The sequence below is a fragment of the Myxine glutinosa genome, chromosome 6 (genome assembly GCF_964187855.1).
Source record: "Myxine glutinosa chromosome 6, kmMyxGlut1.1, whole genome shotgun sequence".
NCBI classification, from domain to species: Eukaryota; Metazoa; Chordata; class Myxini; order Myxiniformes; family Myxinidae; genus Myxine; species Myxine glutinosa.
Window position 1 is genome coordinate 21,480,522 of NC_136266.1, and position 24,884 is coordinate 21,505,405.

The following is a 24,884-nucleotide window of genomic DNA, read 5'->3' on the forward strand; positions in this document are numbered from 1 at the left end:
GAAATACATATTTTGTTCTATTTCTGCCTCCAATTACCCTAAAAACTTTTAAAAATATACTAAACCTATATTTTCAGGGACAAGGAATCCAATGAAAGTATCAAATTAGTGCTATGGGGAATGGTAAGACACGAATCAAAGGTTTTGAATTGCAAAATACTGTCTTTATATTCGCGATAAGTTGCATAATCAAATACATGTTATCATTTTGTACAGGCAGTTAATAACATCAAAATGTGTCACAATAATTCATATCACCAAACATACACAGGCAGTCAGCAAAATCATATATACACATGCAGTCAGTATAACTTCACATCGACACAGGCAGTCAATGGCATCAAACATACACGATTACAGAATATGCCATTTAGAGTTCGTCATCACTGTCCTGTGTGTCGTATCCGACAATATAGTCCGCATCGTTTTCACAGTCCGTTCCACACAAGCATAGGTCGGTCAAATTGATTGGCAAATGGAATTGGTCGAATGGTCGATCGAATCGAATTCGATGAATCGAATCGAATCGAATTGGTCGAATGGTCGAATGGTCGATCGAAGCGATTGGTCGAATGGTCGAATTGGTCGAATGGAATTGGTCGATTGGTCGAATTGGTCGAATCGAATTGGTCGGAATTGGCAAATGTAAACATTGATTTTCAGATTTTCCATGTAATAACGTTTCCAAAAATGTATAGGTTTGCTAATCTACCATGATTTTGAACGAAAAAACATAGTGAACCTGACTAATGGGTGTGCACTCCTGCATACACCCACTCAGTGCACACCTACCCACGGGTGTGTAATCTCTTGTCGCACATCCAATCACGTGCTCTGGTGTGCACTCCCACACACTCTCCACAACCATCGCACACTCTGTATCACACTCTTCACACATACCCTCCGTTGTGCACTCACTCTCACTTTCACACTCTTATTTCACCCTCTTTCCACATACATTCCATTGTGCATTCTCCCTCGCTCTCGGTTTCACCCTCTGCTTCACACCCGTGCTTCGGCGCACACCCTTTCCTCACACGCGCGCCATTTACTTCCATACAGCACACCACGGACCTTCCACAAGCGCCCGGGTGACGTCGCGATCCCAAGCGCGCGAAAAATCTTTTCGCGCCATACACAGCCCTACTTACCTTCGGGATTCTTTTCTCCTCGAACCGCATCTGCAAACTTTCATTTGGGTTAGGCAGCACGACATCACAATGCGAGTGCAGACTTTGTACACATTCCATTTCTTTCTTCAATTCATGTACTACCTCTGCCGTCTCCTCAACCCCAATTTTAATTATAAATTCTTTTTCTTTATTAAGCTCGACGACCGCTGGTGCACATAAAACGAGATTTTCCAATTCAGCGGCCGTCGGCTTTTCTATACCCCGTGTCGCGATTTCCACCCCGGTCCACTTAACTGCGCTTGGCTCAACCTCGCTTCGCGCTACCTCGTCGCGTACCAGTGTGCCTTTCCCGCTCGACCTGCGGTCTATGTCCTTCCCCATTTTTTAAATTTGACCTCCTATTCTATTACCACACCCTTTGAACCCGTCTTTCATCCCTTTCATTCGATTCTCTTGGGTGCCCATCCTATTTTCCAACCCCGTTAACCCCTCGTTCATTTCTCCCATTTGGCCACCCACGTCCTTCAATTGCCCCCCCCCCCCACTTCCTTCATTTGGCCCCGCAATTTGCTTTCTAATCCCCTAATTTGATTTCCCAATTGCTCTCCCATTTTGTTTTCCAAATTATTTAACCCGTCTTTCATTTCTTTCATTTGGCCATCCATCTCATTTTTCAATCCCCCAATTTGGTTTCCCAATCGCTCCCCCATTCTGTTTTCCAATCGCTCACTGTTCTTTTCCATCCCCATTTGTATGGCTGCCTGTATCTGCGCCATGAGGGCCTGCACATCTATCACCCCCATTTGCGCAGCGGGCGCGGCGCTCGTCGCCATGTGCGAGGCGCCGCCATTTTGTTCGCCTGCCACCCCTACTGCTGCACCCTCATCAATGTCCTCTTCCATTTCTCCCAATTGTTCCAATTCTTCCCGGGGGTCCTATATATATATATATATATATATATATATATATATATATATATATATATATATATATATATATATATATATATATATATATATATACATACACACACGTATATATATATATATATATATTGTTGTGGATATGAGGAGTGCATTTTTTTGATTGTGTTGTATTATATTGGAAATGGTGATGAACATTGTTGAATATGGCCCCTCCTGCCTCCAGAGTTGTGTAAAGGTAAAAAGGGCGTCCCGGTAGTTATTCCATGAAACACCACATTGCAGGACCCGATAAAACCCTTGTTCAGTAGCTTATATCTTATTATGTGTTTTAGGGTAAGGCCTTGTCTTCCATTAGAATAATACTCCATTGCACCGAATCAATTAAGAATAGCTCCCCTTCAATAATTCCATTTCCCAGCCAAACTCTCCATCTGTGGGTAAAGCAGTTCACAAGCGTGGGGTGCACGCCCTCTCATTTCGCTGCAATAGTGAATATGTGCTCCGTGCTCTGTTTGAACAGGAGGGGCGGGGTCGTCAGGGAGAGGCAAGCCCAAAATGCGCCACGAAGGGCGGGGCTGTTCAGCCCCATGCCCAAATAAGGAAACAAGCCCGTGGCTCGCCACGAGGGGCGTGCCGTCGGCGCCATGCCTAAATAAGGAGACAAGCCCGTGGGATTACCATACAAGGTCACGAAACAGAGCACGGGGGAGGAGGGCGGTACCGAAACCGAAGGGGGCGTGACAGACCCGCGCTGAAGGTTTGGAGAGAAGGGTGCGACGATCGCTGGAACAAGCTACACGAGTGATACGGCAGATGAGTCCAAGTGCGTAAGAGGGTTGGCAGTCCACCGGGAGAGAGTTCAGAGTTGCACCGGAGTTGCATGAGAGATACGAAAAGCCTTTGACAAAGAGCCGCTTCAACCAGCCCCGTTTCAACCAGCCGAGTGACCCTGCCGGCATGCGCTGTAAAGCCGAATACAAGGAGCTGCCGGCGTGCGCTGTAAAGCTGAATACAAGGAGCTGCCAGCGTGCGCTGTAAAGCCGAATACAAGGAGCTGCCGGCGTGCGCTGTAAAGCCGAATACAAGGAGCTGCTGGCTCCTCGCCTCCCGCCCGGAGTGGACCTGCTCGCTGTGCCCTGTGATCCCACCTGCTCATCCCTCCAAACGATTCCTACCCTTCCATCCATTTGCGTACGTGAGTTTGTTTTGTTCGTGCTGTCCTGGGTAGTAAACTAAGTCTGTATAAGCTAGTAATTTTCACTGTGTCACCTGCGTTTTCATGTCACCTGTAAATAATCGTGACTGCTCTTTTTGCTTATGTGTGTGTAAAAAATAATAAACCCCGTTACTCTTCTGTACGTCTTCTTCTCCTTCCTCTTTGCATTCGTCGTCTTAGTCTTTTCCCCATTGAATATCTGTGGCGCGATACGGCCAACGTTTGGGTGAATCGGGTTTAGTCGGGAAACAACTGTTCGGTCGCGGAGCCTCCGCTCGGCAAACATACCATCCTTAACCGCGTACCGTAACAATTGGTGTCAGAAGTGTGGGATCGGACCTGAAGCGCGCTTAACGCGCTCAAAATTACAAGCTGCTGGAAATTGTTTTGTTTTTAAAGAAAAACCCGAATTTTGAAATCGCGCCATGGCTGGTCAAGGCGACGGGATGCCGGTGGGAGAGATAGACGGGGTGGAATCGACCCAGGACCTCGGGGAAATGTATATGGAGGATGTGGTTGAGGGGGTATCAGGCGCACAAAATGGCGCTATCGCGCACGTGGTTGTAGCGGCACCAAATTTTGCCACGCCCGTGACCGTAGCAGCACCAAATTGCGCTGCGCACGTGGTCGCGGCAGCCGAGCCAGAGATGCCAGAGTACATGCGAGTCTTTATGATTCAAATGATGGCAAAAATGGAAGTAATGAGGGGCGAAGCGAGGGCTCAGAGTGAGCAATTGGGGGTAATGAGGGACGAAGCGAGGGGTACCGGTGAGGGGTTAGACAACGGGATAAAAGAGGTAAAGAATGGGTTAACGGGGGTGGAAAATAGAATGGCTGCCCAGGAGAATCAGATAGAAGGGGTGAAACATGGGTTAATAGGGGTGGAAAATAGAATGGCTGCCCAGGAGAATCAGATAAAGGGGGTGAAAAATGGGTTAATGGGGCTAGAAAATAGGATGGAAGACAAATTGCGGGCAATAGGGGAGCAATCCGCCCGGGAAATCGAACAGATGGGGAACCAGATAGAGGAGGTGAAAATCGGGTTAGAAAGTAAATTGGATGCTCAGAGGGATGAATTGGGACAGATGAGGGTGGCATCTACAAAAGAGATGGAGGAGATGAAAGAGGAGGAGATGAACGACGAGGTATAAGTGAGGAGGTCTCGGGGGTACGCGAGGAGGTAAAGCGAGGTGAAAAGCGTATGGAGAAAGAAGTGAGGAATAATACGGCGAGGTTACAAGGGGGAATAGAGGGTCTGACGAGGGGAGTAGAACAGCTGACGGTGGGACAAAAAGAACTAGTGGATCAAGTAGAAAAGAATACAGCGGTACTAGGAGGGTTGAAAGCGACACAAAAAGAAATCAAAAATGACTTGATAGCGACACAGAGGCAATGTCAGATGGTACGTGAGGGACTGACAACGAGGTTGGACGAGGTGACGGAGGTAATGGAGACAAAGGACCGGCAGGTGAGGATGCACATAGAGACGGTCACGGTAGCCTTAGAGGACGAGATAGAGGAGACGCACCGGGAAATAAAAGAGGTGAAGCAAAAATTAGAGGAAGTGGAAGAAGAGGTGAGTGAAATTAAGAAGAGATGGACAGAAACTAAGAGAGAAATACAGGAGGAGGTGATGGAATATGTACAAGGTCGGTGCTCAAATCGTGATGATGTGCTCGCTAACCAAATAAAGAGTTTGCAGGTGGCGAAGGAGGTGCGGAGACGAGGTGCCAAGGTGAGTGGCGATATACGTGGAAATGTATATGATGTGAGGAAAGCTTCAGTCGGCTTAGGGGTTGATTTGGATCCGGGTGTTCGTGAGAGGCCGTTGGTGAAGTGTGCGACAGGTACGGTGTGCGAAGGAGGAGGTGTGCGAGAATGTCCGACTCTGGGGTGTGTGAGGAAAAAGTGCACGCCGAGGAGTGAGTGTGCTGTCAAGAGTGAGGGAGAATGCACGCCTGTGGTGAGTGTTACAGAGGATGTAACGGGAGAGTGTGCGCAAGAGGATGCGCGAGAAAGGTGTGTAACGGACGGGTGCATGGGGAAAGAGTGCGCTGTCAAGAGTGAGGGAGAATGCACACCTGTGGTGAGTGTTACAGAGGGTGTAACGGAAGAGTGTGCGCGAGAAAGATGTGCAATGGACAGGTGCATGAGGAAAGAGTGCGCTGTCGAGAGTAAGGGTGAGTGCGTTGTCAAGAGTGGAGGTGAGAGTAGTGCGAGTGACACGGAGCGTGAGTTGGTTGTGACAGGTGAGAGAGGATGTACACCTGGAATGGAAGGATGCACACCTGGAATGGTAGAGCGTGTGTGGGAATGCACACTTGAGTTGGTAGTGAGGCACGTGGTTCGGTGTGCGAGTGAGAGCACACCTGTGATTGTCACGGAGGAGGTGACCGAGGAGGGGGTGCGAAGAGGTGTGTTGGTGAGGTGTGCGAACGATGAGTGTGTGCAAAGGTGTTCGGTGGTCAGGTGTGTGACCAAGTCTGTGAGCGGAATGAGTGTACCGAGGTGTGTCAGAGAAGGTACGACGAGGAGCATGGGAACAGCTGGATGTATGAGCAAGAAAGGGGTAGCGTATGCGTGTAAGCATGCAGGTGAGGCATCGACGGTAACCAGGTTAGCGGCTAGAATGACATTTAGCCGAATCGGGCCCTCGGTGCGCGTCGGGCAGCTTCGCGTGCCGCGAGGACCAGCGGGGATCCGAACCACGGCGGGTTCGAAAGGACCGCCGTACGTGATCCATGCTGGGCCGCGTTTGGAACGGCCGCGTCCGTGCTCCACTAGGTGGAGCGGGCAGCCCGATAGGAAGGGTCGTCATGGCGACCCCCTTTTGTTGAGACGTTCCGGCAGGTCGAGATCGGGCCATGGGATGGCTCCGTGCCGAGGTGGTGCGTGGGATCTCGGCCCGGGTAAGCGTCCTTCCCTGCACCGAGTGCCGGACGCATCCAGCCGCCGGCACCAAACAACCTGCATTCATTGCTCGGCTGTACGAAGCCGAGCTTTAGAAGTGAATTGGCGCACCGAGAGGATCTAGTAAGTAGACGGGTGATGAGGTTAGTGTTTTGGACCCAAAATTATAAAAAGGCAAAATTTGATGATTGGCAGTAATGATTGGCAGATGATGGGTAGTGATTGGCAAATTTTTGATTTGTTGAAATTTGATGTGCAAAATTGATAGTGGAAATGCCCCGATGTGGTGGGATGGCAACCTTGCCATCTCTCACAACCGGGGGGCAAAGGAGCACTAGTTTATGGGGTTGATGGCAGTGAAAACTAGCCCGGGAGGGTTAGGATATATCGTGTGTAGGGATCTAGAGAGATGACCTTAGGTGACGTTAAGGTTAGGTAGTGACAATGACACCTGTAGTGGGGACGCAGGTAGATTAGTGTGGATGATAATGACGTGGGAGCGCAATAGTTTAAAGGGGCGACTGGGAAGCGCAAGTTTCAGAGGGGAGTAGTTAGATGAGATGATGCCGTGTGAGTGTTGGAGGTGTATTCGGAAGTGTATTGTGAAAAGTGTATGGTGAACAGGTGTGATTGCACAGGTGTGCAACTGAACAGGTGTGTGGAGCAGTGTATGAGTGAGTAATAATAATAATAATGCATTTATTTTATATAGCGCTTTTCAGGAAGCCCAAAGACGCTTTGACAGAGTGCAAAACATAATGCATAGCAAAACATAAAAACAATTGCAAAAAAGAAGAATCAATAGGGAAATATTCAAAGCACAAAGGAGGGAGAAGGAGAGGAGATAGTCAGGGGTTAGATGCTGTGGGTTAAATGTTGAATGTAGTGTTGAACAGGTGGGTCTTGAGTGATGTTTTGAATGTGGTGAGTGAGGAGGAGTCTCTGATGGTGTGAGGTAGCGAGTTCCAGAGGGTGGGAGCAGCGATGGAGAAGGCCCTGTCCCCCCAGGATCTAAATTTGGTCCGGATGGGGGGGGTCAGGAGGTTTGTACCAGCAGAGCGGAGGTTGCGGGTGGGAGTGTGTCTGGAGAGGAGGTCAGCCAGGTAGGATGGGGCCAGGTTATGGAGGGCTTTGTAGGTCAAGAGGAGGATTTTGTACTGGATTCTCTGGGAGATGGGGAGCCAGTGAAGCTTGTAAAGGACGGGGGTGATGTGGTCACGGGTCCGGGAATGGGTGAGTAGACGGGCAGCGGAGTTCTGAATGTATTGGAGTTTATTGGTGATTGTTGAGGGTAAACCATAAAGGAGGCTGTTGCAGTAGTACAGACGGGAAGTGATGAAGGCGTGGATGAGGGTTTCTGCAGCCACGGAGGAGAGGGATGGACGGAGACGGGCGATGTTTTTTAGGTGAAAGCAGGCTGTCTTTGTGATCTGTTTAGTGTATTTGTCGAAGGAGAGGGTTTGGTCAAAGATGATGCCAAGATTCCGGATGTGAGGGGAGGTGGATACTGGGAAACCGTCGATGTTGAGGGCAAAGTTATGGGTGGACTTGGTGAGCGTTTTTGGGCCAATGATGATTATTTCAGATTTATCACAGTTAAGTTTGAGGAAGTTGATTTGAAGCCAGGATTTTATTTCAGTGATGCAGTTTGTCAGGATAGAGTGGGTGGCGGTGGAGATGGACTTGGTGGAGATGAAAAGCTGGATGTCATCGGCGAAGCAGTGGAATTGGAGACCATGACGGCGGATTAAGTGACCGAGGGGGGACAGGTAAAGGATGAAGAGGAGGGGGCCAAGAACTGAACCTTGGGGGACACCTTGGGGGAGGGGAGCAGTGGGGGATTTGCAGTTATTGATGGAGATGAACTGGCGTCTGTCAGAGAGGTATGATTTAATCCACGAGAGGGCAGTGCCGGTAATGTTAAAGGTGGTTTCAAGTCGGGTGAGGAGGATGGTGTGATCGATGGTGTCAAAGGCGGCGCTGAGGTCGAGGAGGATGAGAATGTTGAGGTTGCCAGCGTCAGAGGAGAGGAGAAGGTCGTTGGTGATTTTGAGGAGAGCAGTTTCAGTACTGTGGTAGGAGCGGAATCCGGATTGGAATGTTTCATACAGGTTATTGGCAGAGAGGTGATGTTTGAGTTGAGTGGCTACAGCGCATTCCAAAACCTTTGACAGAAAGGGTAGGTTGGAGATGGGTCTGAAGTTATTTAGGGTGTCAGGGTTTAGTCCAGGTTTTTTCAGAATGGGGGTAACAGCAGCAATTTTGAGGGATGGTGGGACGATGCCTGTAGACAGGGAGGAGTTTATTGTTGCAATGATAAGTGGAGAGAGAGCAGGAAGGGAGGCCTTGACAAAGCTGGAGGGGATGGGGTCAAGAGTGCAGGTGGCAGTTTTCATTCCGATGAGGAGTTCAGAGAGGTCAGTAGGGGAGACTGGGGAGAATTGAGACAGGGGATGGCAGGATAAGGGGGGGCAGGTGGTTTGAGGGGGAGCAGGTGCGGCGGTGGTCAAGCTGTTGTAGATGTTTTCAATTTTGCGTTGGAAGAATGAAAGGAAGGAGATGCAGTTGTCTATTGTGAATGACTGGGTGGTGGTGTTCAGGGGGCTGAGGAGTTTGTTTATTGTAGAGAAGAGTGCTTTTGGGTTTCCGGAGCCAGAGTGGATAATTTGAGAGTAGTAGGCGGAGCGGGCGCGGGAGAGGGCATCTTTATAGTGTTGTATGTGGTCCTTGTAGGCCTGGGAGTGAACTGTGAGACCTGTTTTATTGCGGAGTCTTTCAAGTTGGCGAGCACGAGTTTTCATCAGGCGGAGTTCAGGGGTAAACCAGGGAGCAGAATGGGTGAAAGAAACTGTTTTGGTTTTTATAGGCGCAAGTTGGTCAAGGCAGGAGGAGAGAGTGTGGTTGTAGTAGTCAGTGAGGTCAGAAGGGGTGTGGAGGTCAATGAAGGGAGAAGTGGACATTTTTTCAGAGAGGGTCGATGAGAATGAGGTAAGTGAAAGAGCGTTTAGCTTATGGAAGTTGATAGTGCGATAATGCCTTGGTGCTGGGGTGGGGATGTTGATGGTCAGAGTGATGGCTAGGTGGTCAGAGAGAGTGAGGTCGGAGCCAGAGAGATGGTGCAAAATTAGTCCAGTAGAGCAGACAAGGTCCAAACTGTGACCATGGTTATGGGTAGGAAAGTTGACATGTTGAGTGAGGTTAAAGCAGGTGAGTAAATCAGTAAAGTCAGTGGTTAGCATGGAGTCAGTGGAGTCCATGTGGATATTGAAATCACCAAGGAGGAGGATTGAGGGGGAGAGGGAACATAGCTGGGTCAGAAAGTAGGAGACGTCAGACAGGAATGATGGCTGTGGTTTGGGAGGGCGGTAGACAACAGCCATGACTGACTGTGTGTGACCAGAGAGTTTAAAAGCCAGGTGTTCAAATGATGGAGCAGAGGAGATGGAGATGAGGTTGGTCTTGATGTCTTGTCGGTGAATAACGGCAATTCCACCACCTCGGCCCTCCGAGCGTGGTTTATTGATGTAAGAATATCCATTGGGTGTGGTGAGGTTGAGCGTGTAGTAGTCCAGTGGTTGTTGCCAGGTCTCAGTGAGACAGAGAAAGTCCAGTTTATTTTCCAGGATGTAGTCGTTCAGGATGAGGCATTTGTTGTTGAGGGACCGGGTATTGAACAGGGTGAGCTTGATGTTGTTTTGTACGGCGGGTATGAATCCAGGTGATTTGGCCAGGGTTCGCAGACAGGAGGTGCGATTTTGTGCGTTGTTGTGACCAGGTGTGTTGGGACGATGAGTGGGAGTGCGCTGAGCTGACCAGAGGATGGGGATGGAGTGACCTGATTGTAAATAAACAAACTTACGACCGGAGCCACGGTGAATGTACCTGGGTCGACGCAGGAGTGCATTCGATTTGATTGCAGAGGTGCATGATGGGGTGGAGCGGGTTTTAAGCAGGAGAAGCCTTGCGGCGGAGTACCGCAGAGCCATGCCAGCAGGAGCGAAGGGACGAGCACGAGGCCAAGGGTGAGGAGGCGAAACAATCGTCACAACCCACGGGAGTGGGCCCGAGGAAACAGCGAAGGAGCCGAGCAGGTGAAGCCAGGAGCAGAGCCGTGACCATGCAGAGGGCAGACAGGAGCGAAGAGACGAGCACGATGCCAAGGTTGAGGAGGCAAAGCGGCAAATGCAGCGGCAAACGACCGCCGCCGCTAATCAAGATCACGGCGGCAAACCGCCACCACCGCCGCTGCAAACAATGGGCACAACCCATGAGAGTGAGCCCGAGGAAACAGCGAAGGAGCCGAGCAGGTGAAGCCAGGAGCAGCAGAGCAGAGCCGGGACCGTGCAGAGGGCAGACTCAATGGCCAAAAATCCGCCACGACCACCAGGAAAGCAAGATACGGACAATGGTCCAGTCAGAGAAGCGGCGAGCAAGTGACGCCAGCGTCCTCTCACGACCGGACCGGAAACGGAATCCAAGGTGATAGGTGTTGAATGGGTGAGTGAAGGTGATGGGTGTTGTGCTGACCAAATGGTCCAGGAAGGAAGGAGGGTGCAGGTGGCACCAGGTGTGAGTGCACAGGTGTGCACCAACAGGTGTGTGGAATACATGGAGTGTGGAATATATGGAGGATTGGAATGGATGGTCATGGAGTGAGTATGGTGGAAATTGTGGAGTGGAGTGGATGGTGCGAAGGTGTGAATGGGGGAAGAGTGGACCCCCATCACGAATACCCGGGGCGGGTAGTGTAAGTGTTAGGTAGAGGGTATAGGTAAATTGTGGTTGGATATTGGCATCTGTGGTGCGGGTGGAAGAATGGTGATTGGATGGGTGCATTAGTGTTGTGGAAATGGCTGGGCGTGTAGCCTGTTAGTGTGTGTAGTTGGTTTGGGCACTCCACCACTGTGAGGATGTCGGCCAGGTGAGGCCGCAGGTGGGCTCTGGGAGCCGGTAGTAGTTGTTGTGGTTGGGGCCCGAGGATCCGGAGGACGGACCCGGGTAGCCCAGTGCCAGAGGGCACCGAGTGGGGTGACAGAGCCAGGAGGGGCCTTCCCCAGTTAGTTAGGTTAGGGTGAGGAGCTAGGTAAGCTCGGGTGGCAACTACAGTGGTGGAGGTGTGCAGGTGGGTAGACCTGCTGGGAGAGCAACACGTCTCAGCCCAGAAATTGTGCAAGGGCACCGGGAGATGAATCGGGGGAGTGAGACCCCAAATTGAGAAGCACCACAGTTTGGGCAATGGGAATTGGTTTTTAGAACCCATAGTGTAAGTTGGCCAATGGATTGGCAGGGAAGACCCCGGGTAGAGTAAAGTGTGTTAAAGTCATTTAGAGGAGAGTTAGGATTGAGATCTCCTCGCACCATCTACATCCACTCACCTGAGGTGACAGGTACCTCCACACCATGCCAGGTTGGTTTAATTATTTTATTGTGCAAATGTTTTGGATTGTGAGACGCATCATGACGTGGGTGAGACATTGTGCTTTGTGTTCCATCTCTCCCTCCTTATGAGGATTGGTGATGAATTGGGTGATAGCAAATTTTGGTTAGAGGGATTGTAGTGACGAATTTGGTGTAAGGGAAATATGGGGAGACGTGACAGTAGTGACGAATTTCTAATGTGTAGATTTTGTACATATGGGGTAAGGGCAAGGGTAGTGTAGGTGACAGGGGGGGTGACGTACGGTAGGGACGAGCTTTCTCACTTCGCTCTCCGTACGCATTTCGCCCTGCATTGCCTTGTTCGATGTGTACCCTTGTGACCTTACCCCTCGCTCATCTGTCTTCCCCCTTTTGTCTACCACATGACCTGTGCGCCATTGGGCACCGAGGGGAGCGTGCGTGAGTCCGCCATTGTGCGCCCGGAACTCCCAGAACCAGCTGTCTGCATCGATGCACCACATTATGGACCACATGTCTGTGGCCGAGCACCACTGATGGACCCCATGGGTTGGGGCATGGCCCCTCTGCTGGAACTGGCCATGAGGGCCCGAAATCTTGCTGGCGGACCTTGGCCACAGGGCACCGATGCCCCACAGGTGAACCATACACTAGTCGGCCTGGTGGGCCATAAATAAATAAAAGGGACACGTTGGGTGCAGGTTTTAATACAAATAGGCCGCCAGCAAAGGAAAAAGACAACATCTGGAAGAAATAATAATAGCCAGCAGAGGGAGCCGAAGAGCAAGAGACCACCTGCAGGGTTAGGGGTTGTTGATTTATTTTTATTCATTGAACAGTGATGACTGTGCACCGATTGGTGCTTGAGGGTGTATTGGTGCGTTTTTGGGTGCTTTCATGGTGCGTCGATGCAGAGCAGACGGTCTCCCCCCCCAGAAAGAACGATCACAGGTCCTGGGTTCGTTTTGTAAATAAAAGTAGCGTCAATTGTAAATAATGCTCCCCACCGTCAGTGTGTAGTTTGAAGACCATTCCGCAATTCGGTTAACTGTGGGCGTGAGTCTGTTAGGCAGGGTGCAATGGAGCAGCGGGACACATTTATTTATGTTTTAAAACTGTCGCACTCAGGGTCAAGTTAAAAGTAGAGGGAACTACACCTACGTGTCACACTAAATAAAAGTTGTAGGCCCGGACCGTGCCTAAGAGGAGGAGGGTGCAGTGTTGCGGATATGAGGAGTGCATTTTTTTGATTGTATTGTATTATATTGGAAATGGTGATGAACATTGTTGAATATGGCCCCTCCTGCCTCCAGAGTTGTATAAAGGTAAAAAGGGCGTCCCGGTAGTTATTCCATGAAACACCACATTTCAGGACCCGATAAAACCCTTGTTCAGTAGCTTATATCTTATTATGTGTTTTAGGGTAAGGCCTTGTCTTCCATTAGAATAATACTCCATTGCACCGAATCAATTAAGAATAGCTCCCCTTCAATAATTCCATTTCCCAGCCAAACTCTCCATCTGTGGGTAAAGCAGTTCACAGGCGTGGGGTGCACGCCCTCTCATTTCGCTGCAATAGTGAATATGTGCTCCGTGCTCTGTTTGAACAGGAGAGGCGGGGTCGCCAGGGAGAGGCAAGCCCAGGGCGCGCCACGAAGGGCGGGGCTGTTCAGCCCCATGCCCAAATAAGGAAACAAGCCCGTGGTTTGCCATGAGGGGCGTGCCGTCGGCGCCATGCCCAAATAAGGAGACAAGCCCGTGGGATTACCATACAAGGTCACGAAACAGAGCACGGGGGAGGAGGGCGGTACCGAAACCGAAGGGGGCGTGACAGACCCGCGCTGAAGGTTTGGAGAGAAGTGTGCGACGATCGCTGGAACAAGCTACACGAGGGATACGGCAGATGAGTCCAAGTGCGTAAGAGGGTTGGCAGTCCACCGGGAGAGAGTTCAGAGTTGCACCAGAGTTGCATGAGAGATACGAAAAGCCTTTGACAAAGAGCCGCTTCAACCAGCCCCATTTCAACCAGCCGAGTGACCCTGCCGGCGTGCGCTGTAAAGCCGAATACAAGGAGCTGCCGGCGTGCGCTGTAAAGCCGAATACAAGGAGCTGCAGGCGTGCGCTGTAAAGCCGAATACAAGGAGCTGCCGGCTCCTCGCCTCCCGCCCGGAGTGGACCTGCTCGCTGTGCCCTGTGATCCCACCTGCTCATCCCTCCAAACGATTCCTACCCTTCCATCCATTTGCGTACGTGAGTTTGTTTTGTTTGTGCTGTCCTGGGTAGTAAACTAAGTCTGTATAAGCTAGTAATTTTCACTGTGTCACCTGCGTTTTCATGTCACCTGTAAATAATCGTGACTGCTCTTTTTGCTTATGTGTGTGTAAAAAATAATAAACCCCGTTACTCTTCTGTACGTCTTCTTCTCCTTCCTCTTTGCATTCGTCGTCTTAGTCTTTTCCCCATTGAATATCTGTGGCGCGATACGGCCAACGTTTGGGTGAATCGGGTTTAGTCGGGGAACAACTGTTCGGTCGCGGAGCCTCCGCTCGGCAAACATACCATCCTTAACCGCGTACCGTAACAATATATATATATATATATATATATATATATATATATATACAGACTTGGCATTTAATTTGGAATATTTTTTTTTTCTTGTCTTGGGTTTACTTTCTGAACTCAGTTTATCAATCTGGTGAGTTTCTTTTACCCTTCGGTGATGTCTTTGTTGAAAGAACCATGTCACTGATTGTCTTTCGCAGCAAGAAGTCAATAACAGGATTATATCACAGGTGGCGTGACAAAATGTAAGGACAGGTGCATTTGATGATTGGCTTCACAATCGGGTATACAAGGGTTGTTGCGTTCTGTGTTGGTGGAAAACAACTGCTGCACGTCTACATAAGTTATTGCCGCTTCCTCTGGAGATGGTCCGTCAACGTGACAATGCTGTTTGTCATGGAGTGGTGGCTTTACGAAATTCTGGCATGAAACAGCGTGCTATTGCTCGGCAGTATGGCATCACTCAAGGTCAGGTGTCAAAGATCCTGAAACGAAATGCTCAGAGGGGTGTCCCTACTCCAATACCGAGGCCAGGACGTCCACGCAGAACCACAAGGAGAGAAGATCACCAGCTGCACCGGTTAGTCTGCAATGGCTGTACCAAGTCAGCTAATCGGCTTAGGGCTGAGTGGCAGCAACTGACAAATGTGCCTGTATCCAGAAGGCTAGTCAACGAACGACTGGTTCAAGCAGGCTATCGTGCCAGGCATCCCCTGAGAAAGCCACGCCTGACCAGACAACACAGCCAGCGCCGATTGCAGTGGGCCAGAGAGCACCGTTAATGGCAGCCAGGACACGGGAATCACGTGATCTTCAGTGACGAGTCTAGATTTCTGGTCTATCGTCAAGATGGCCGCGCCCGAGTGCGCAGACAAGTGCATGAAGCCTACAACAAAGATTGTATAGTGCCAAGAGTCCACGCTGGAGGTGGTGGGGTGACCGTTTAGGCTGCTTTTCATGCAGGGGGCAAAACTGACCTGGTTGTTCTGAATGGAAACCTGAACCAGTTCAAGTACAGGGCCATTCTGCAAGAAACATTGCTTCCATTTGCTCATGCAGGCTTTCGAGGAAACTTTGTCTTCCAAAGGACAATACACTGCCTCATCGTGCTCGCATGATCCAACACTTTCTTGCTGACCCTGGTGTAGAGCATATGGAGTGGCCTGCCCTGTCCCCGGATATGAATCCGATAGAGAACTTGTGGGCAGAAGTTTAACACAGTACTGTCCATGAATTGAGCTCGATATCAGTTTACATCACTTTCAAGGATCAATTTATTTGTTTCGAAATGTCAAATGTGGTTTTTGTTTCTTTTAAAGGTCACATTAACAAAATCGAGAATAATTTCAACATAATTCCAATGAACTTTTGGTTCTAAGACACCTTGAAAAGTAAGTTCACTCCCACAAAAGAAATATTCAATATTAAATGCCAAGTCTGTATATATATATATATATATATATATATATATATATATATATATATATATATATATATATATATATATATATATATATATATATATATATATGTATGTATATATGTATATATATATGTATATATGTATATACATATGTATATATATATATGTATATACATATATATATATATATATATATATATATATATATATATATATATGTATATATATATATATATATATATATATATTTATACATATATATATATATATATATATATATATATATATATATATATATATATATATTTCTATATATATTTCTATATATATTTCTATATATATTTCTGTGTCGTTGATTGTTTGTTTGCCATTTGTATTACAGTGTACAAGAAGGTAGAAATAAATGAATGACATGTTTATCTCACCATTTATTCGGGGGAAAATTATTACGGAAGTGTAAGTGGATCGGCCGCCGCGGTCCGATCGAGTGGCCGGCACGCTCCCCAGACCTTACACCTCCAGATTTCTTTCTTTGGGGGCTCATGAAAGACCTTGTTTAAAGTGAAAAGCCTGGTACCATTCAGGAATTGAAGGCTCAAATCACTGCAAAGTTTGAGGAAATTGATATCGAACTCTGCAAGCGTGAGCGTGTGTGCCACTCTGTGCCTGCTCAGCTGTAATTATGCATCAATCATGGGGGAGGGCACTTTGAAAATTGCAAGTAAAACAGCTTGGTACAGTTCCGTAATAATTTTCCCCCAAATAAATGGTTAGATAAACATGTCATTCATTTATTTCTACCTTCTTGTACACTGTAATACAAATGGCAAACAAACAATCAACTGACAGAAATATCGATATAAATAAAGGAGTGTGTGTGTGTGTGTGTGTGTGTGTGTGTGTGTGTGTGTGTGTGTGTGTGTGTGTGTGTGTGTGTCTGTCTGGATGTCCGCTTATAACTCAAGAACTACACATAGGAGAAAAGTTTTAGACAGATTCGGAATCAGCATAAAATTCCGGTGGTTATAGGCTACCTTTTATTTTAATATCAATGGTTTAAAAAACCGGGCCAGCTGCAATTCCATGGTGTAGTTTGTGGCGGCGCTATTGCCCCTTTCCGATCCCATGGCGCATTGCGGTTCCGATTCGCGATAAGGTCTATGCGCTATCACCGACACTTTTCCACCTTTTTCATACCTTTTAATCAGATTTACCTTATCGTCCATCGTAACCACATTACGCTTGGAAACACTAGCATTATCCTTCTTCGGACCCATGGCTAACACAGACACAGTAAAGGAATACTGTACGTCGCCTCTGTTTTGAATGAGAATCAGCAGTTGCGCGTATGTACAGTATACCTTACGTACATATTTATATATTTTTAATGTGCTTTTTATTGTATTTTAAATTGTTTTGTAGCTTCTTTTATTGTTAATTTATGTACTATTTTATTTATTTTAAATCTATTTTTAAGGAAAACAAATGTTTTCACATCCGTAGGAGTGACGTAATGTCGCACATAATGACGTTCGCTGCCCGGTCATGAAAGAAATTATGATTCTCTTGCCAAAGTGACATGAAGATCAGGCAGTAAACCTCCCAACTGAGTTTCTCAACAGTCGTCAGCCTCAAGGACTCCCAACACACAGGTTGATTCTCAAGGTGGGAGCATCAATCATGCTTCTAAGGAATCTTGATCCACCAAAGCTGTGTAATGGAACACGATTGACAATCCAGCAAATGATGCCGCATGTCCTAGAGGCAACCATCCTCTCAGGACAATACAGAGGAGAGAAAGTATTCATTCCAAGGATACCACTTATTCCACCTGACCTTCCATTCTCCTTCAAGAGGATTCAGTTCCCCATTAGGCTATGTTTTGCAATGTCCATCAACAGGGCGCAGGGGCAATCAATGAAGGTTGTAGGCCTGAACTTCACAGAACAAGTGTTTGCCCATGGCCAGCTGTACGTGGGCTGCTCGAGGGTTGGAAAACCAAGCAATCTTTATGTCTTGGCACCAAGTAAGAAAACCAGAAATGTTGTATACCCAGAGGTTTTGAGAAATTTGAAAATTGAAAAAACGGCATGTAGGAAATGTACTGTGATATTGCTCTAAAATATACATGTTCTTTTCATCATATATTTGTATTATTCTTATTCAACCCGGGCGAAGCCGGGTACCTCAGCTAGTAATATATATATATATATATCCCCCCCAAAAAAGTTATATATATATATATATATATGTATATATATGTCTATATATATATATGTGTGTATATATATATATATATATATATATATATACATACATATATATATATATATATATATATATATATATATATATATATATATATATATATACATATATATATATATATATATATATATATATATATATATATATATATATATATATATATATATACATACATATATATATATATATATATATATATATATACATACATACAAACACATATACACAGACAGTGTATATAATTTGAATTTTTCATCGCTTGATAATGTCGCGTAATCATGTTGGCGGATGGCTTGAAAGGCATCCTGTGAATCTGTTTTCTGCATTGTGTATTCTGGAATAATTCCAGTAAAAGCTTCACACCATATAAAGTATGTAGATGTTTCTGTTTTCAGATACTTCTTTTCGCTAACCAATATATTGGTGCAGCGTGTTTGCTATTTCTGCAAACTCAAGATGAGGGTATCTGTTTGAGTCTGTCTTTTCACTACAAATGAAGAATATGTGCTTGCATGAGAAAATACCCATGAGGAGCTGAACAGCAAAGCTTTTGCACAGCACAGTTGCAATCCGAATGATAATTTGGGCCTTGAGTTGCCAATGGAAACGAAATATAGTTGTTTAAACACTGTGTCGAATGAAACAAAGAAATCGAGTTGATAAATCTTCTACTATATAAGAGAGATGTCTGTCTGTCTGTCTGTCTGTCTGTCTGTCACCATTTTCTCAGAGATGGCTGAACGGATCTTCATCAAACTTTCAGAGGTTCATCAGTGAGTGCCTGGGAGTTTTAGGCAAAAAAAATTATGAAAAGAAAAAGATCGTTTTTTTTGTATTTTTTTTTTTTTTTTTTATCGCTCGATAGTGGCTAAGCCTTTTGAAATAAATGACAGTTATATACAAGTACACATTCGCATAAATACAAAACAATCACCAGACATTTGAATACAAATAAATCAAACAATTTGGAAGTGTACGAAGTTGGTAAGTACGGCTTCTTCTTCTTCCATTTCGGCATCACACTTAACTCAGAAACGTGATGAACGCCACATTCACCCACCAGCATATGTATGAACCCCCTTCCTCTCCTGCTTCCCCCTCTCCCCTTCCCCCCTTCCCCACCCTTGCTTCCTCCCCCCCTCCCCTCCCCTCCCCTTCCCCCAACCCCCCCCCCCCCCTCCACCCCCTTCCCACCCTCCCCCACCCAGCATCGCCGGGTACTTCTGCTAGTTGCTAATAAATAACACCTACTAAAATTTCTCAAGATTAGCGTGTGGATGGAGGTTGGTTGCAGAGTTCCGCACTTTGTCTGGGATCTGCCCCACAGGAGATGCAGTTTGAGAGACTGACAAGAGAGCTGGAAGCTGAACACCACAGCTTAGCGAATCAGCTGGAACGGTGCCGACTGAGCTCTGAAGCGGGAAGCATGAGCAGCATCAGGTAATGTATGCCTGTCTTACTGCATTTATAATGTAATGTGAGTCTGTGCCATTGCAATTCCACTAGGTCAAATGTTTGCCTGGCATGTTCGCTGAGTCCCATAGGCTGTGGCAGCAATCCACCTCCCTAAAAGGCTCACGTCTCACCTTGAAACATCATCCGTGTGAACATACTCTTTGTGAATGATACTGTATATTATACTGTGTGTAATAATACTGTGTAAATAATAATAATAATAATATTGTGTGAATAATACTCTTTTGATTGTGACGCACTAAAAAGCATTATGGGTATATTAGATTGTATGACGTGTTAAGGTGAAAAACAACTAGGTAGATGTGTGTGGTTATGGAATTACTTCCCCACGAGACTTGTAATCAGGAGAGTTCGACATTACTGCAATTCCCATGCTGAGCACAAAGCTTGGCTCATGCTGCTAAGATTGCATGTGTGGGGGCTAGCAACCATCCTATTGGATGCTGGAGGATATGTGCTTTGCTTGCAGTTCCATTGGATGACATTGTGCCTTTATCTGCATGCAAATTTGCCTTTGAACCCTGCATCGTGTATGCTGGCCAATATATCATTGGCATTTTTCAAGAAATCTGAAGAAACATGAAAAGTATGCAATAAACATTGCTTTGGAATGCCCTTAATCCTTCAGGAGGCGTTGTGCATCTGCATCTTTTTTTGTTGTTTTTTTTTGCAAGGGGGAGGCGGTGGGGTCAACACCAGGTGTGTTGTGGTTTCATCGCATTTCTCAGCAAATATCAGATGATCCCTTCTTGACTTGATGCTCTTACACAGACAATGCCTAAAAATACATTTTGACAAAAAGCCTCTGATGCTGTGTACTTGGTTCTTCTTACGAGGTGTGTGTGATGGGACATTGACTATATATCTCTGCTGTTGAAACTGCTGTTTTTGACTGGGTTTGAAACTTTCTGTTATTCAGTTGGCATGGGCCTGAACCAATCGTGTTTTTAAGATGAGACTTTGGGGTGCATTAATGGTGCAACTTAACAAGGCATAACCATGCATTACGAAAACTATTTGTGTTACCTCTCACGTTACTAGGCTGCAACTTGTATCTCACGACCCTCTTCCATTCTTGCCATTATATTTCAACATATATATTTGTGTACGTGAGGCACGCACTTCGCCCCTCCCCGCTCACTTGCTATTGGGTGTTGGCCAGGCCCCTTATACAGCCGAGCCGATGACATCAGAGGCCCGGATAGTTCTTGCTTTCCCATCTCGACTTTGGTACATGTAACAGTAAAACCAAAGGTAAGAACATGAAATGAAGGTCAAAAAGAATGTAATCCTTTTCTTTTTTTTTGACACATTGGGGTGGGTTTCACATTTCTTGTGATACAAATTAGTAATGCATATTTATAATGACATTTAATGACTGGTGTTGGCTTAACAGTTAAGGTGGCTGGCTTGCGATCTTAGGGTCCTGAGTTCAACCCCCTGTCTGACTGTTGAATTAACACCAGGTGGCTGTCATCCTTCCGATGTCAGCAAAATGAGTACTAGCTGTGTGTGTACCGGACATTAAATTTGTGAATAACTATGCTATATTAAACATTTTATTAATCCCTAAGAGCCTTATCAGCAACAATTGAAGGGTGGCATTCTCCACAATTCGTTTTCCCAATGTGCAGTTTTGCTCATATTTATCTGACCCCCTTTCATCTAACCTATGGCAGGGGTAGTGAGGGGGGAGGGGTCATAATTAATCATGCTGTAGCCTTAGAGGCCTGTTGCATGAAAATGGCGATCAACCCATCCATGTGTTTGTTTGTGGGCAGAATAACTGGACAATGAAGGCAGCTAGAAGTGTGAAATTTGGCATAGAGCTTTTTATTTTTATGGATCTGAAGTTCGGGATTTGCCACGAGGAGAAACCCCTCAAATCCCTCCCGACTTCAGGCCCGACCTCCCGACTTCAGGTTGACGTGCCACAGATAACTCTGTGGCCCTTCGGATTGGAACCAACCACAAATGCCAAAATCAGATGGCCAAATCTCCCAAGGTCCCCCGTCTAACACCGTTTACCTGGGGCTGACATGACAAATCCTCCGGGGAGGCGGTGGGAGGAGGCCAGCTTATTTTCACCCTTGACCTGCTCATTGGTATACCGAGCTAGTATGCAAGATTGGCTAAGAAGGTTTCGTTATTGAAGTCAGATGCCTTTCTGAGTAAAATAAAACATTAATACCCAAAACATCTTAATAATAATACGCTTGTTCGTGTGTCTGTCTGTCTGTCTGTAACAATCCTTCCCTTCCCAATCCCTCTCAATTGCTTGGGCAGCTACCCGGACTCCACCCACAATTGTCACTTTGATGCGTATTTAAAATGCTTCAAGAAGATGATAATTCATTTATGATCATTTAATTATACAATTAGGCTACTCAAAATTACATATTAAACTCGAAAGCATCTGAAAATGCAAAGCCTCTGCCCGCGTTTGTTTGTATGCAGACATCTTCTTCTTCTTCCGAATACTCAAAATAGTGAAAACATTAAAAAAAAAAAACTAATTAAAATTGATGATTTTATGCAGCCTTGACCTTTGAGCTTTACATCGAAAAAAATAATCAGCTTCTAGCTTTTGATTGGTGAACCAATTCAGTGTCCCAGCATGCAAATTCTTAAAATTTCAGTTCAATCAAATGACAATTGATGATTTTAGGTGACACTGACCTTTGACCTTTTGACCAAATTATTTGTCATCTTATCTTAATAAAGCTTTAATGAAAATTTTATGACAAAACTCAAATGGTAAATTGAAATTTCAGGTCAATTGGATGAAAATTGATAATTTTAAGTGATGCTGACCTTTGACCTTTTGACAAAATTATTAATTTGCCTTCTCCATATTATCATAAGAAAGCTTTGATGAAAATGTGATGACAATAGTTCAATGGTACTTTGAATACCGGGAATAAAGGGGGAGGAGGGTTTTACGTCTGGTAAAAAAGTTCTCTCTCTCTCTCTCTCTCCCTCTCTCTCTCACACACACACACACACACACACACACACACACACCCCACCCCCCCCCCCCCCCCCGTCTCTGCAGGGGATGGCTAAAGATTACATGGAAACCATGACCTGTCAGATGTCCACTTCCTGATTCGATCACGCTTTCCGTGACATCACTAATGACATAAAGAGTTAAATATTCAATAAACACTATTTCAATGAAGTAATTAATAAATATGTAATGACGATGAAACAATTTGCCCTTTTGCTTTGAATAACGGGTATAAAGGGGGAGGTAGGGTTTTATGTCTGGTTGAGGACTTTGGATTTCAATGTTATAGCCGCCATGATGGTGTTCACTGCTATGCGAAGCCAAAGACGCCTCGGGGCTGTCATATTCACAATGCTATGCACTCCCGATACGATTCCCTTGCTTGTACAGCCACAAAAGCAACAGTTAAAGGGATTTTGAGGAGATAGCTAAGTGTTTACGGGCCTTGTGAAGATTCGTGAGCAACTCAGCCTCCGCGATCGCAACAGTGGTCTGTTAACTTATGCACTGCCCACATAGCTATGTGGGATTCTCTCAAACATAAATTAAACCCATGTCGTTTGAAATTTTCTGAGGTTATTATTTACTTTAACGATGTGTGTGTATATGCATCAAGAAGAAGGTAATTCGTTTTGGGTTGTTCTTTGTTACACATATCCTTTCCGCATATCTCGCGGGATTTGTGAGTTTGACAGAGGACCGTGACGGGACATGACCTGCACATGGATACACATCTTTTCCGCATATCTTGTGGGATTGTCAGATGGCCAGGCGACCATAACAGGCCAATACCTGCTGATGGACACGTATCTTTTCCGCATATCTTGTGGGAATGTGAGTTGGACAGGTGACCGTAACCGTCCATGACTCGCTCATGGTCACTTATATTTTCCGTATATTCTGCGGGATTGTGAGTTGGACAGGCAACCATGACCTGCCATGACCTGCTCATGGAAACATATCTTTTCCGCATATCTTGTAGCATTGTGAGTTGTACAGGCACCATGACAGGCCATAACATGCATATGGACACCTATCATTTCCGCATATCTCACGAGATTGTGTGTGTTGGACAGGTGACCGTGACGATTGGGGAGGGGGTTTGAAAGCTCAAAGTGGGGAGAAGATTGATGCCTTAGGGTTGTGAGGGGGTAGGTGAGGATTTGGGGTTGCAAGAGTGGTGCAGGGGTGTGGAGGGCTGAAAGTCACATTTTGCATTCCGTGGAATTTCCATGGGTCCGTGTTTGTCAAATTCTAACACTGCATTAGAAACTAAAAATGGCAGTTGTGATAAGAGAATGAACCGAATGGAAGAAATTTGCTACCTTTACACACTGGGAACATGCATGCAGAGAATTAGTTCACCCAAACTTTGTTATAGTTAGTACATAAAATCATAAAACAACAATGACTTCTACAAAGAGAAACATGATGGCATGAGTCAGTACCTCCCTTGAGTGCATTCTAATTGAGTTTGCTGCCAACTGAGATATGCAGAGTTATGTTGCAGGTAAAACTAGAACAGAATTCCACAGAGCGCATACCACTGCGAGGCTGAACAGTTTACATGTTGTATCCCACTGATAGGCCAGATCTGGATCCACATTTGAACCAAGATCAAATGGGCTTATTCATGTCACCGATCCAACTCATCCACCTAGTTTTGATATAACTCGTCCACACCCTTTTGAGATTTTGTTATGTACGTATTGTTTTTAACCTCATCGCTCAAAGGTGAAGACTAACTTTAAAAACCAAAAATGCTTATATCCAGATCCAGATTCGGATCTTCACCAAAATCGAAGCAATTCTTCCTTGTCACACAACCAACCTTTCCACCAAGTTTCATCCAAATCTATCCACAACTTTTTGAGATACCCTGCTCACAGAGAGACAGACAGACAAACAGACAAGCAAAAAACACAGACAGGGGTGAAAACATAACCTCCATCCACCTTCGGTGGTGGAGATAACAAAACACACTTGCTCCCTTCAATAAATAAATTATTGCGGAAGAATAAGTATTAATGAGGTATGAGGAGAGAGGAGTGAAAAATTATTTTCCTGAACAGGTTTCCCCCCTGACCAGGAAGCAACAATATTCCACACGTTTCTTCTTTTCCATGTTGCATACACAGTGCCTTCAGAAAGTAATCACACCCCTTCACTTTTGCACATTTTGTGTTACAGCCTGAATTTAAAATGGATTAAACTGAGATTATTTGTCTCTGATCTACACATAATGCCCCATAATGTCAAAATGGATTTTTTTTTTACAGAATTTGTTTTTACAAAATAATTAAAAATGAAAATATGAAATGTTTTGAGTATTCATCCCCTTTGCTATGACACTCCCAATTCAGCTCAGGTGCATCCAATTTCCTTTGATCATCTTTGAGTTGTCTCTACAACTTGATTGGAGTCTATCTGTGGCCATTTCAATTGATTGGACATGATTTATAAAGAAACACACCTTTCTATATAAGGTCCCACAGTTGACAGTGCATGTCAGAGCAGAAACTCTACCATTAAGGCCAAGGAACTGTTCGTAGAACTCCAG

General features: G+C 45.8%; 1 protein-coding gene across 7 annotated transcripts in view; it reads left to right on the top strand.

The window, feature by feature from the left end:
* LOC137429642 (catenin delta-2) overlaps positions 1 to 24,884 on the top strand; it is a 580,920-nt gene that overhangs the window by 144,890 nt on the left and 411,146 nt on the right. For 5 of the 7 annotated variants that reach the window (XM_068119734.2, XM_068119735.2, XM_068119736.2 and 2 more), the window contains exon 3: positions 19,166 to 19,278. The exons of 1 other annotated variant lie outside the window; for it this stretch is intronic. In XM_068119734.2, coding sequence (XP_067975835.2) covers positions 19,166 to 19,278 — 113 coding nt within the window. Of the gene's footprint in view, positions 1 to 19,165; positions 19,279 to 24,884 lie in introns of those variants that run through there. One more of the 7 variants, XM_078779668.1, reaches the window with a different exon arrangement.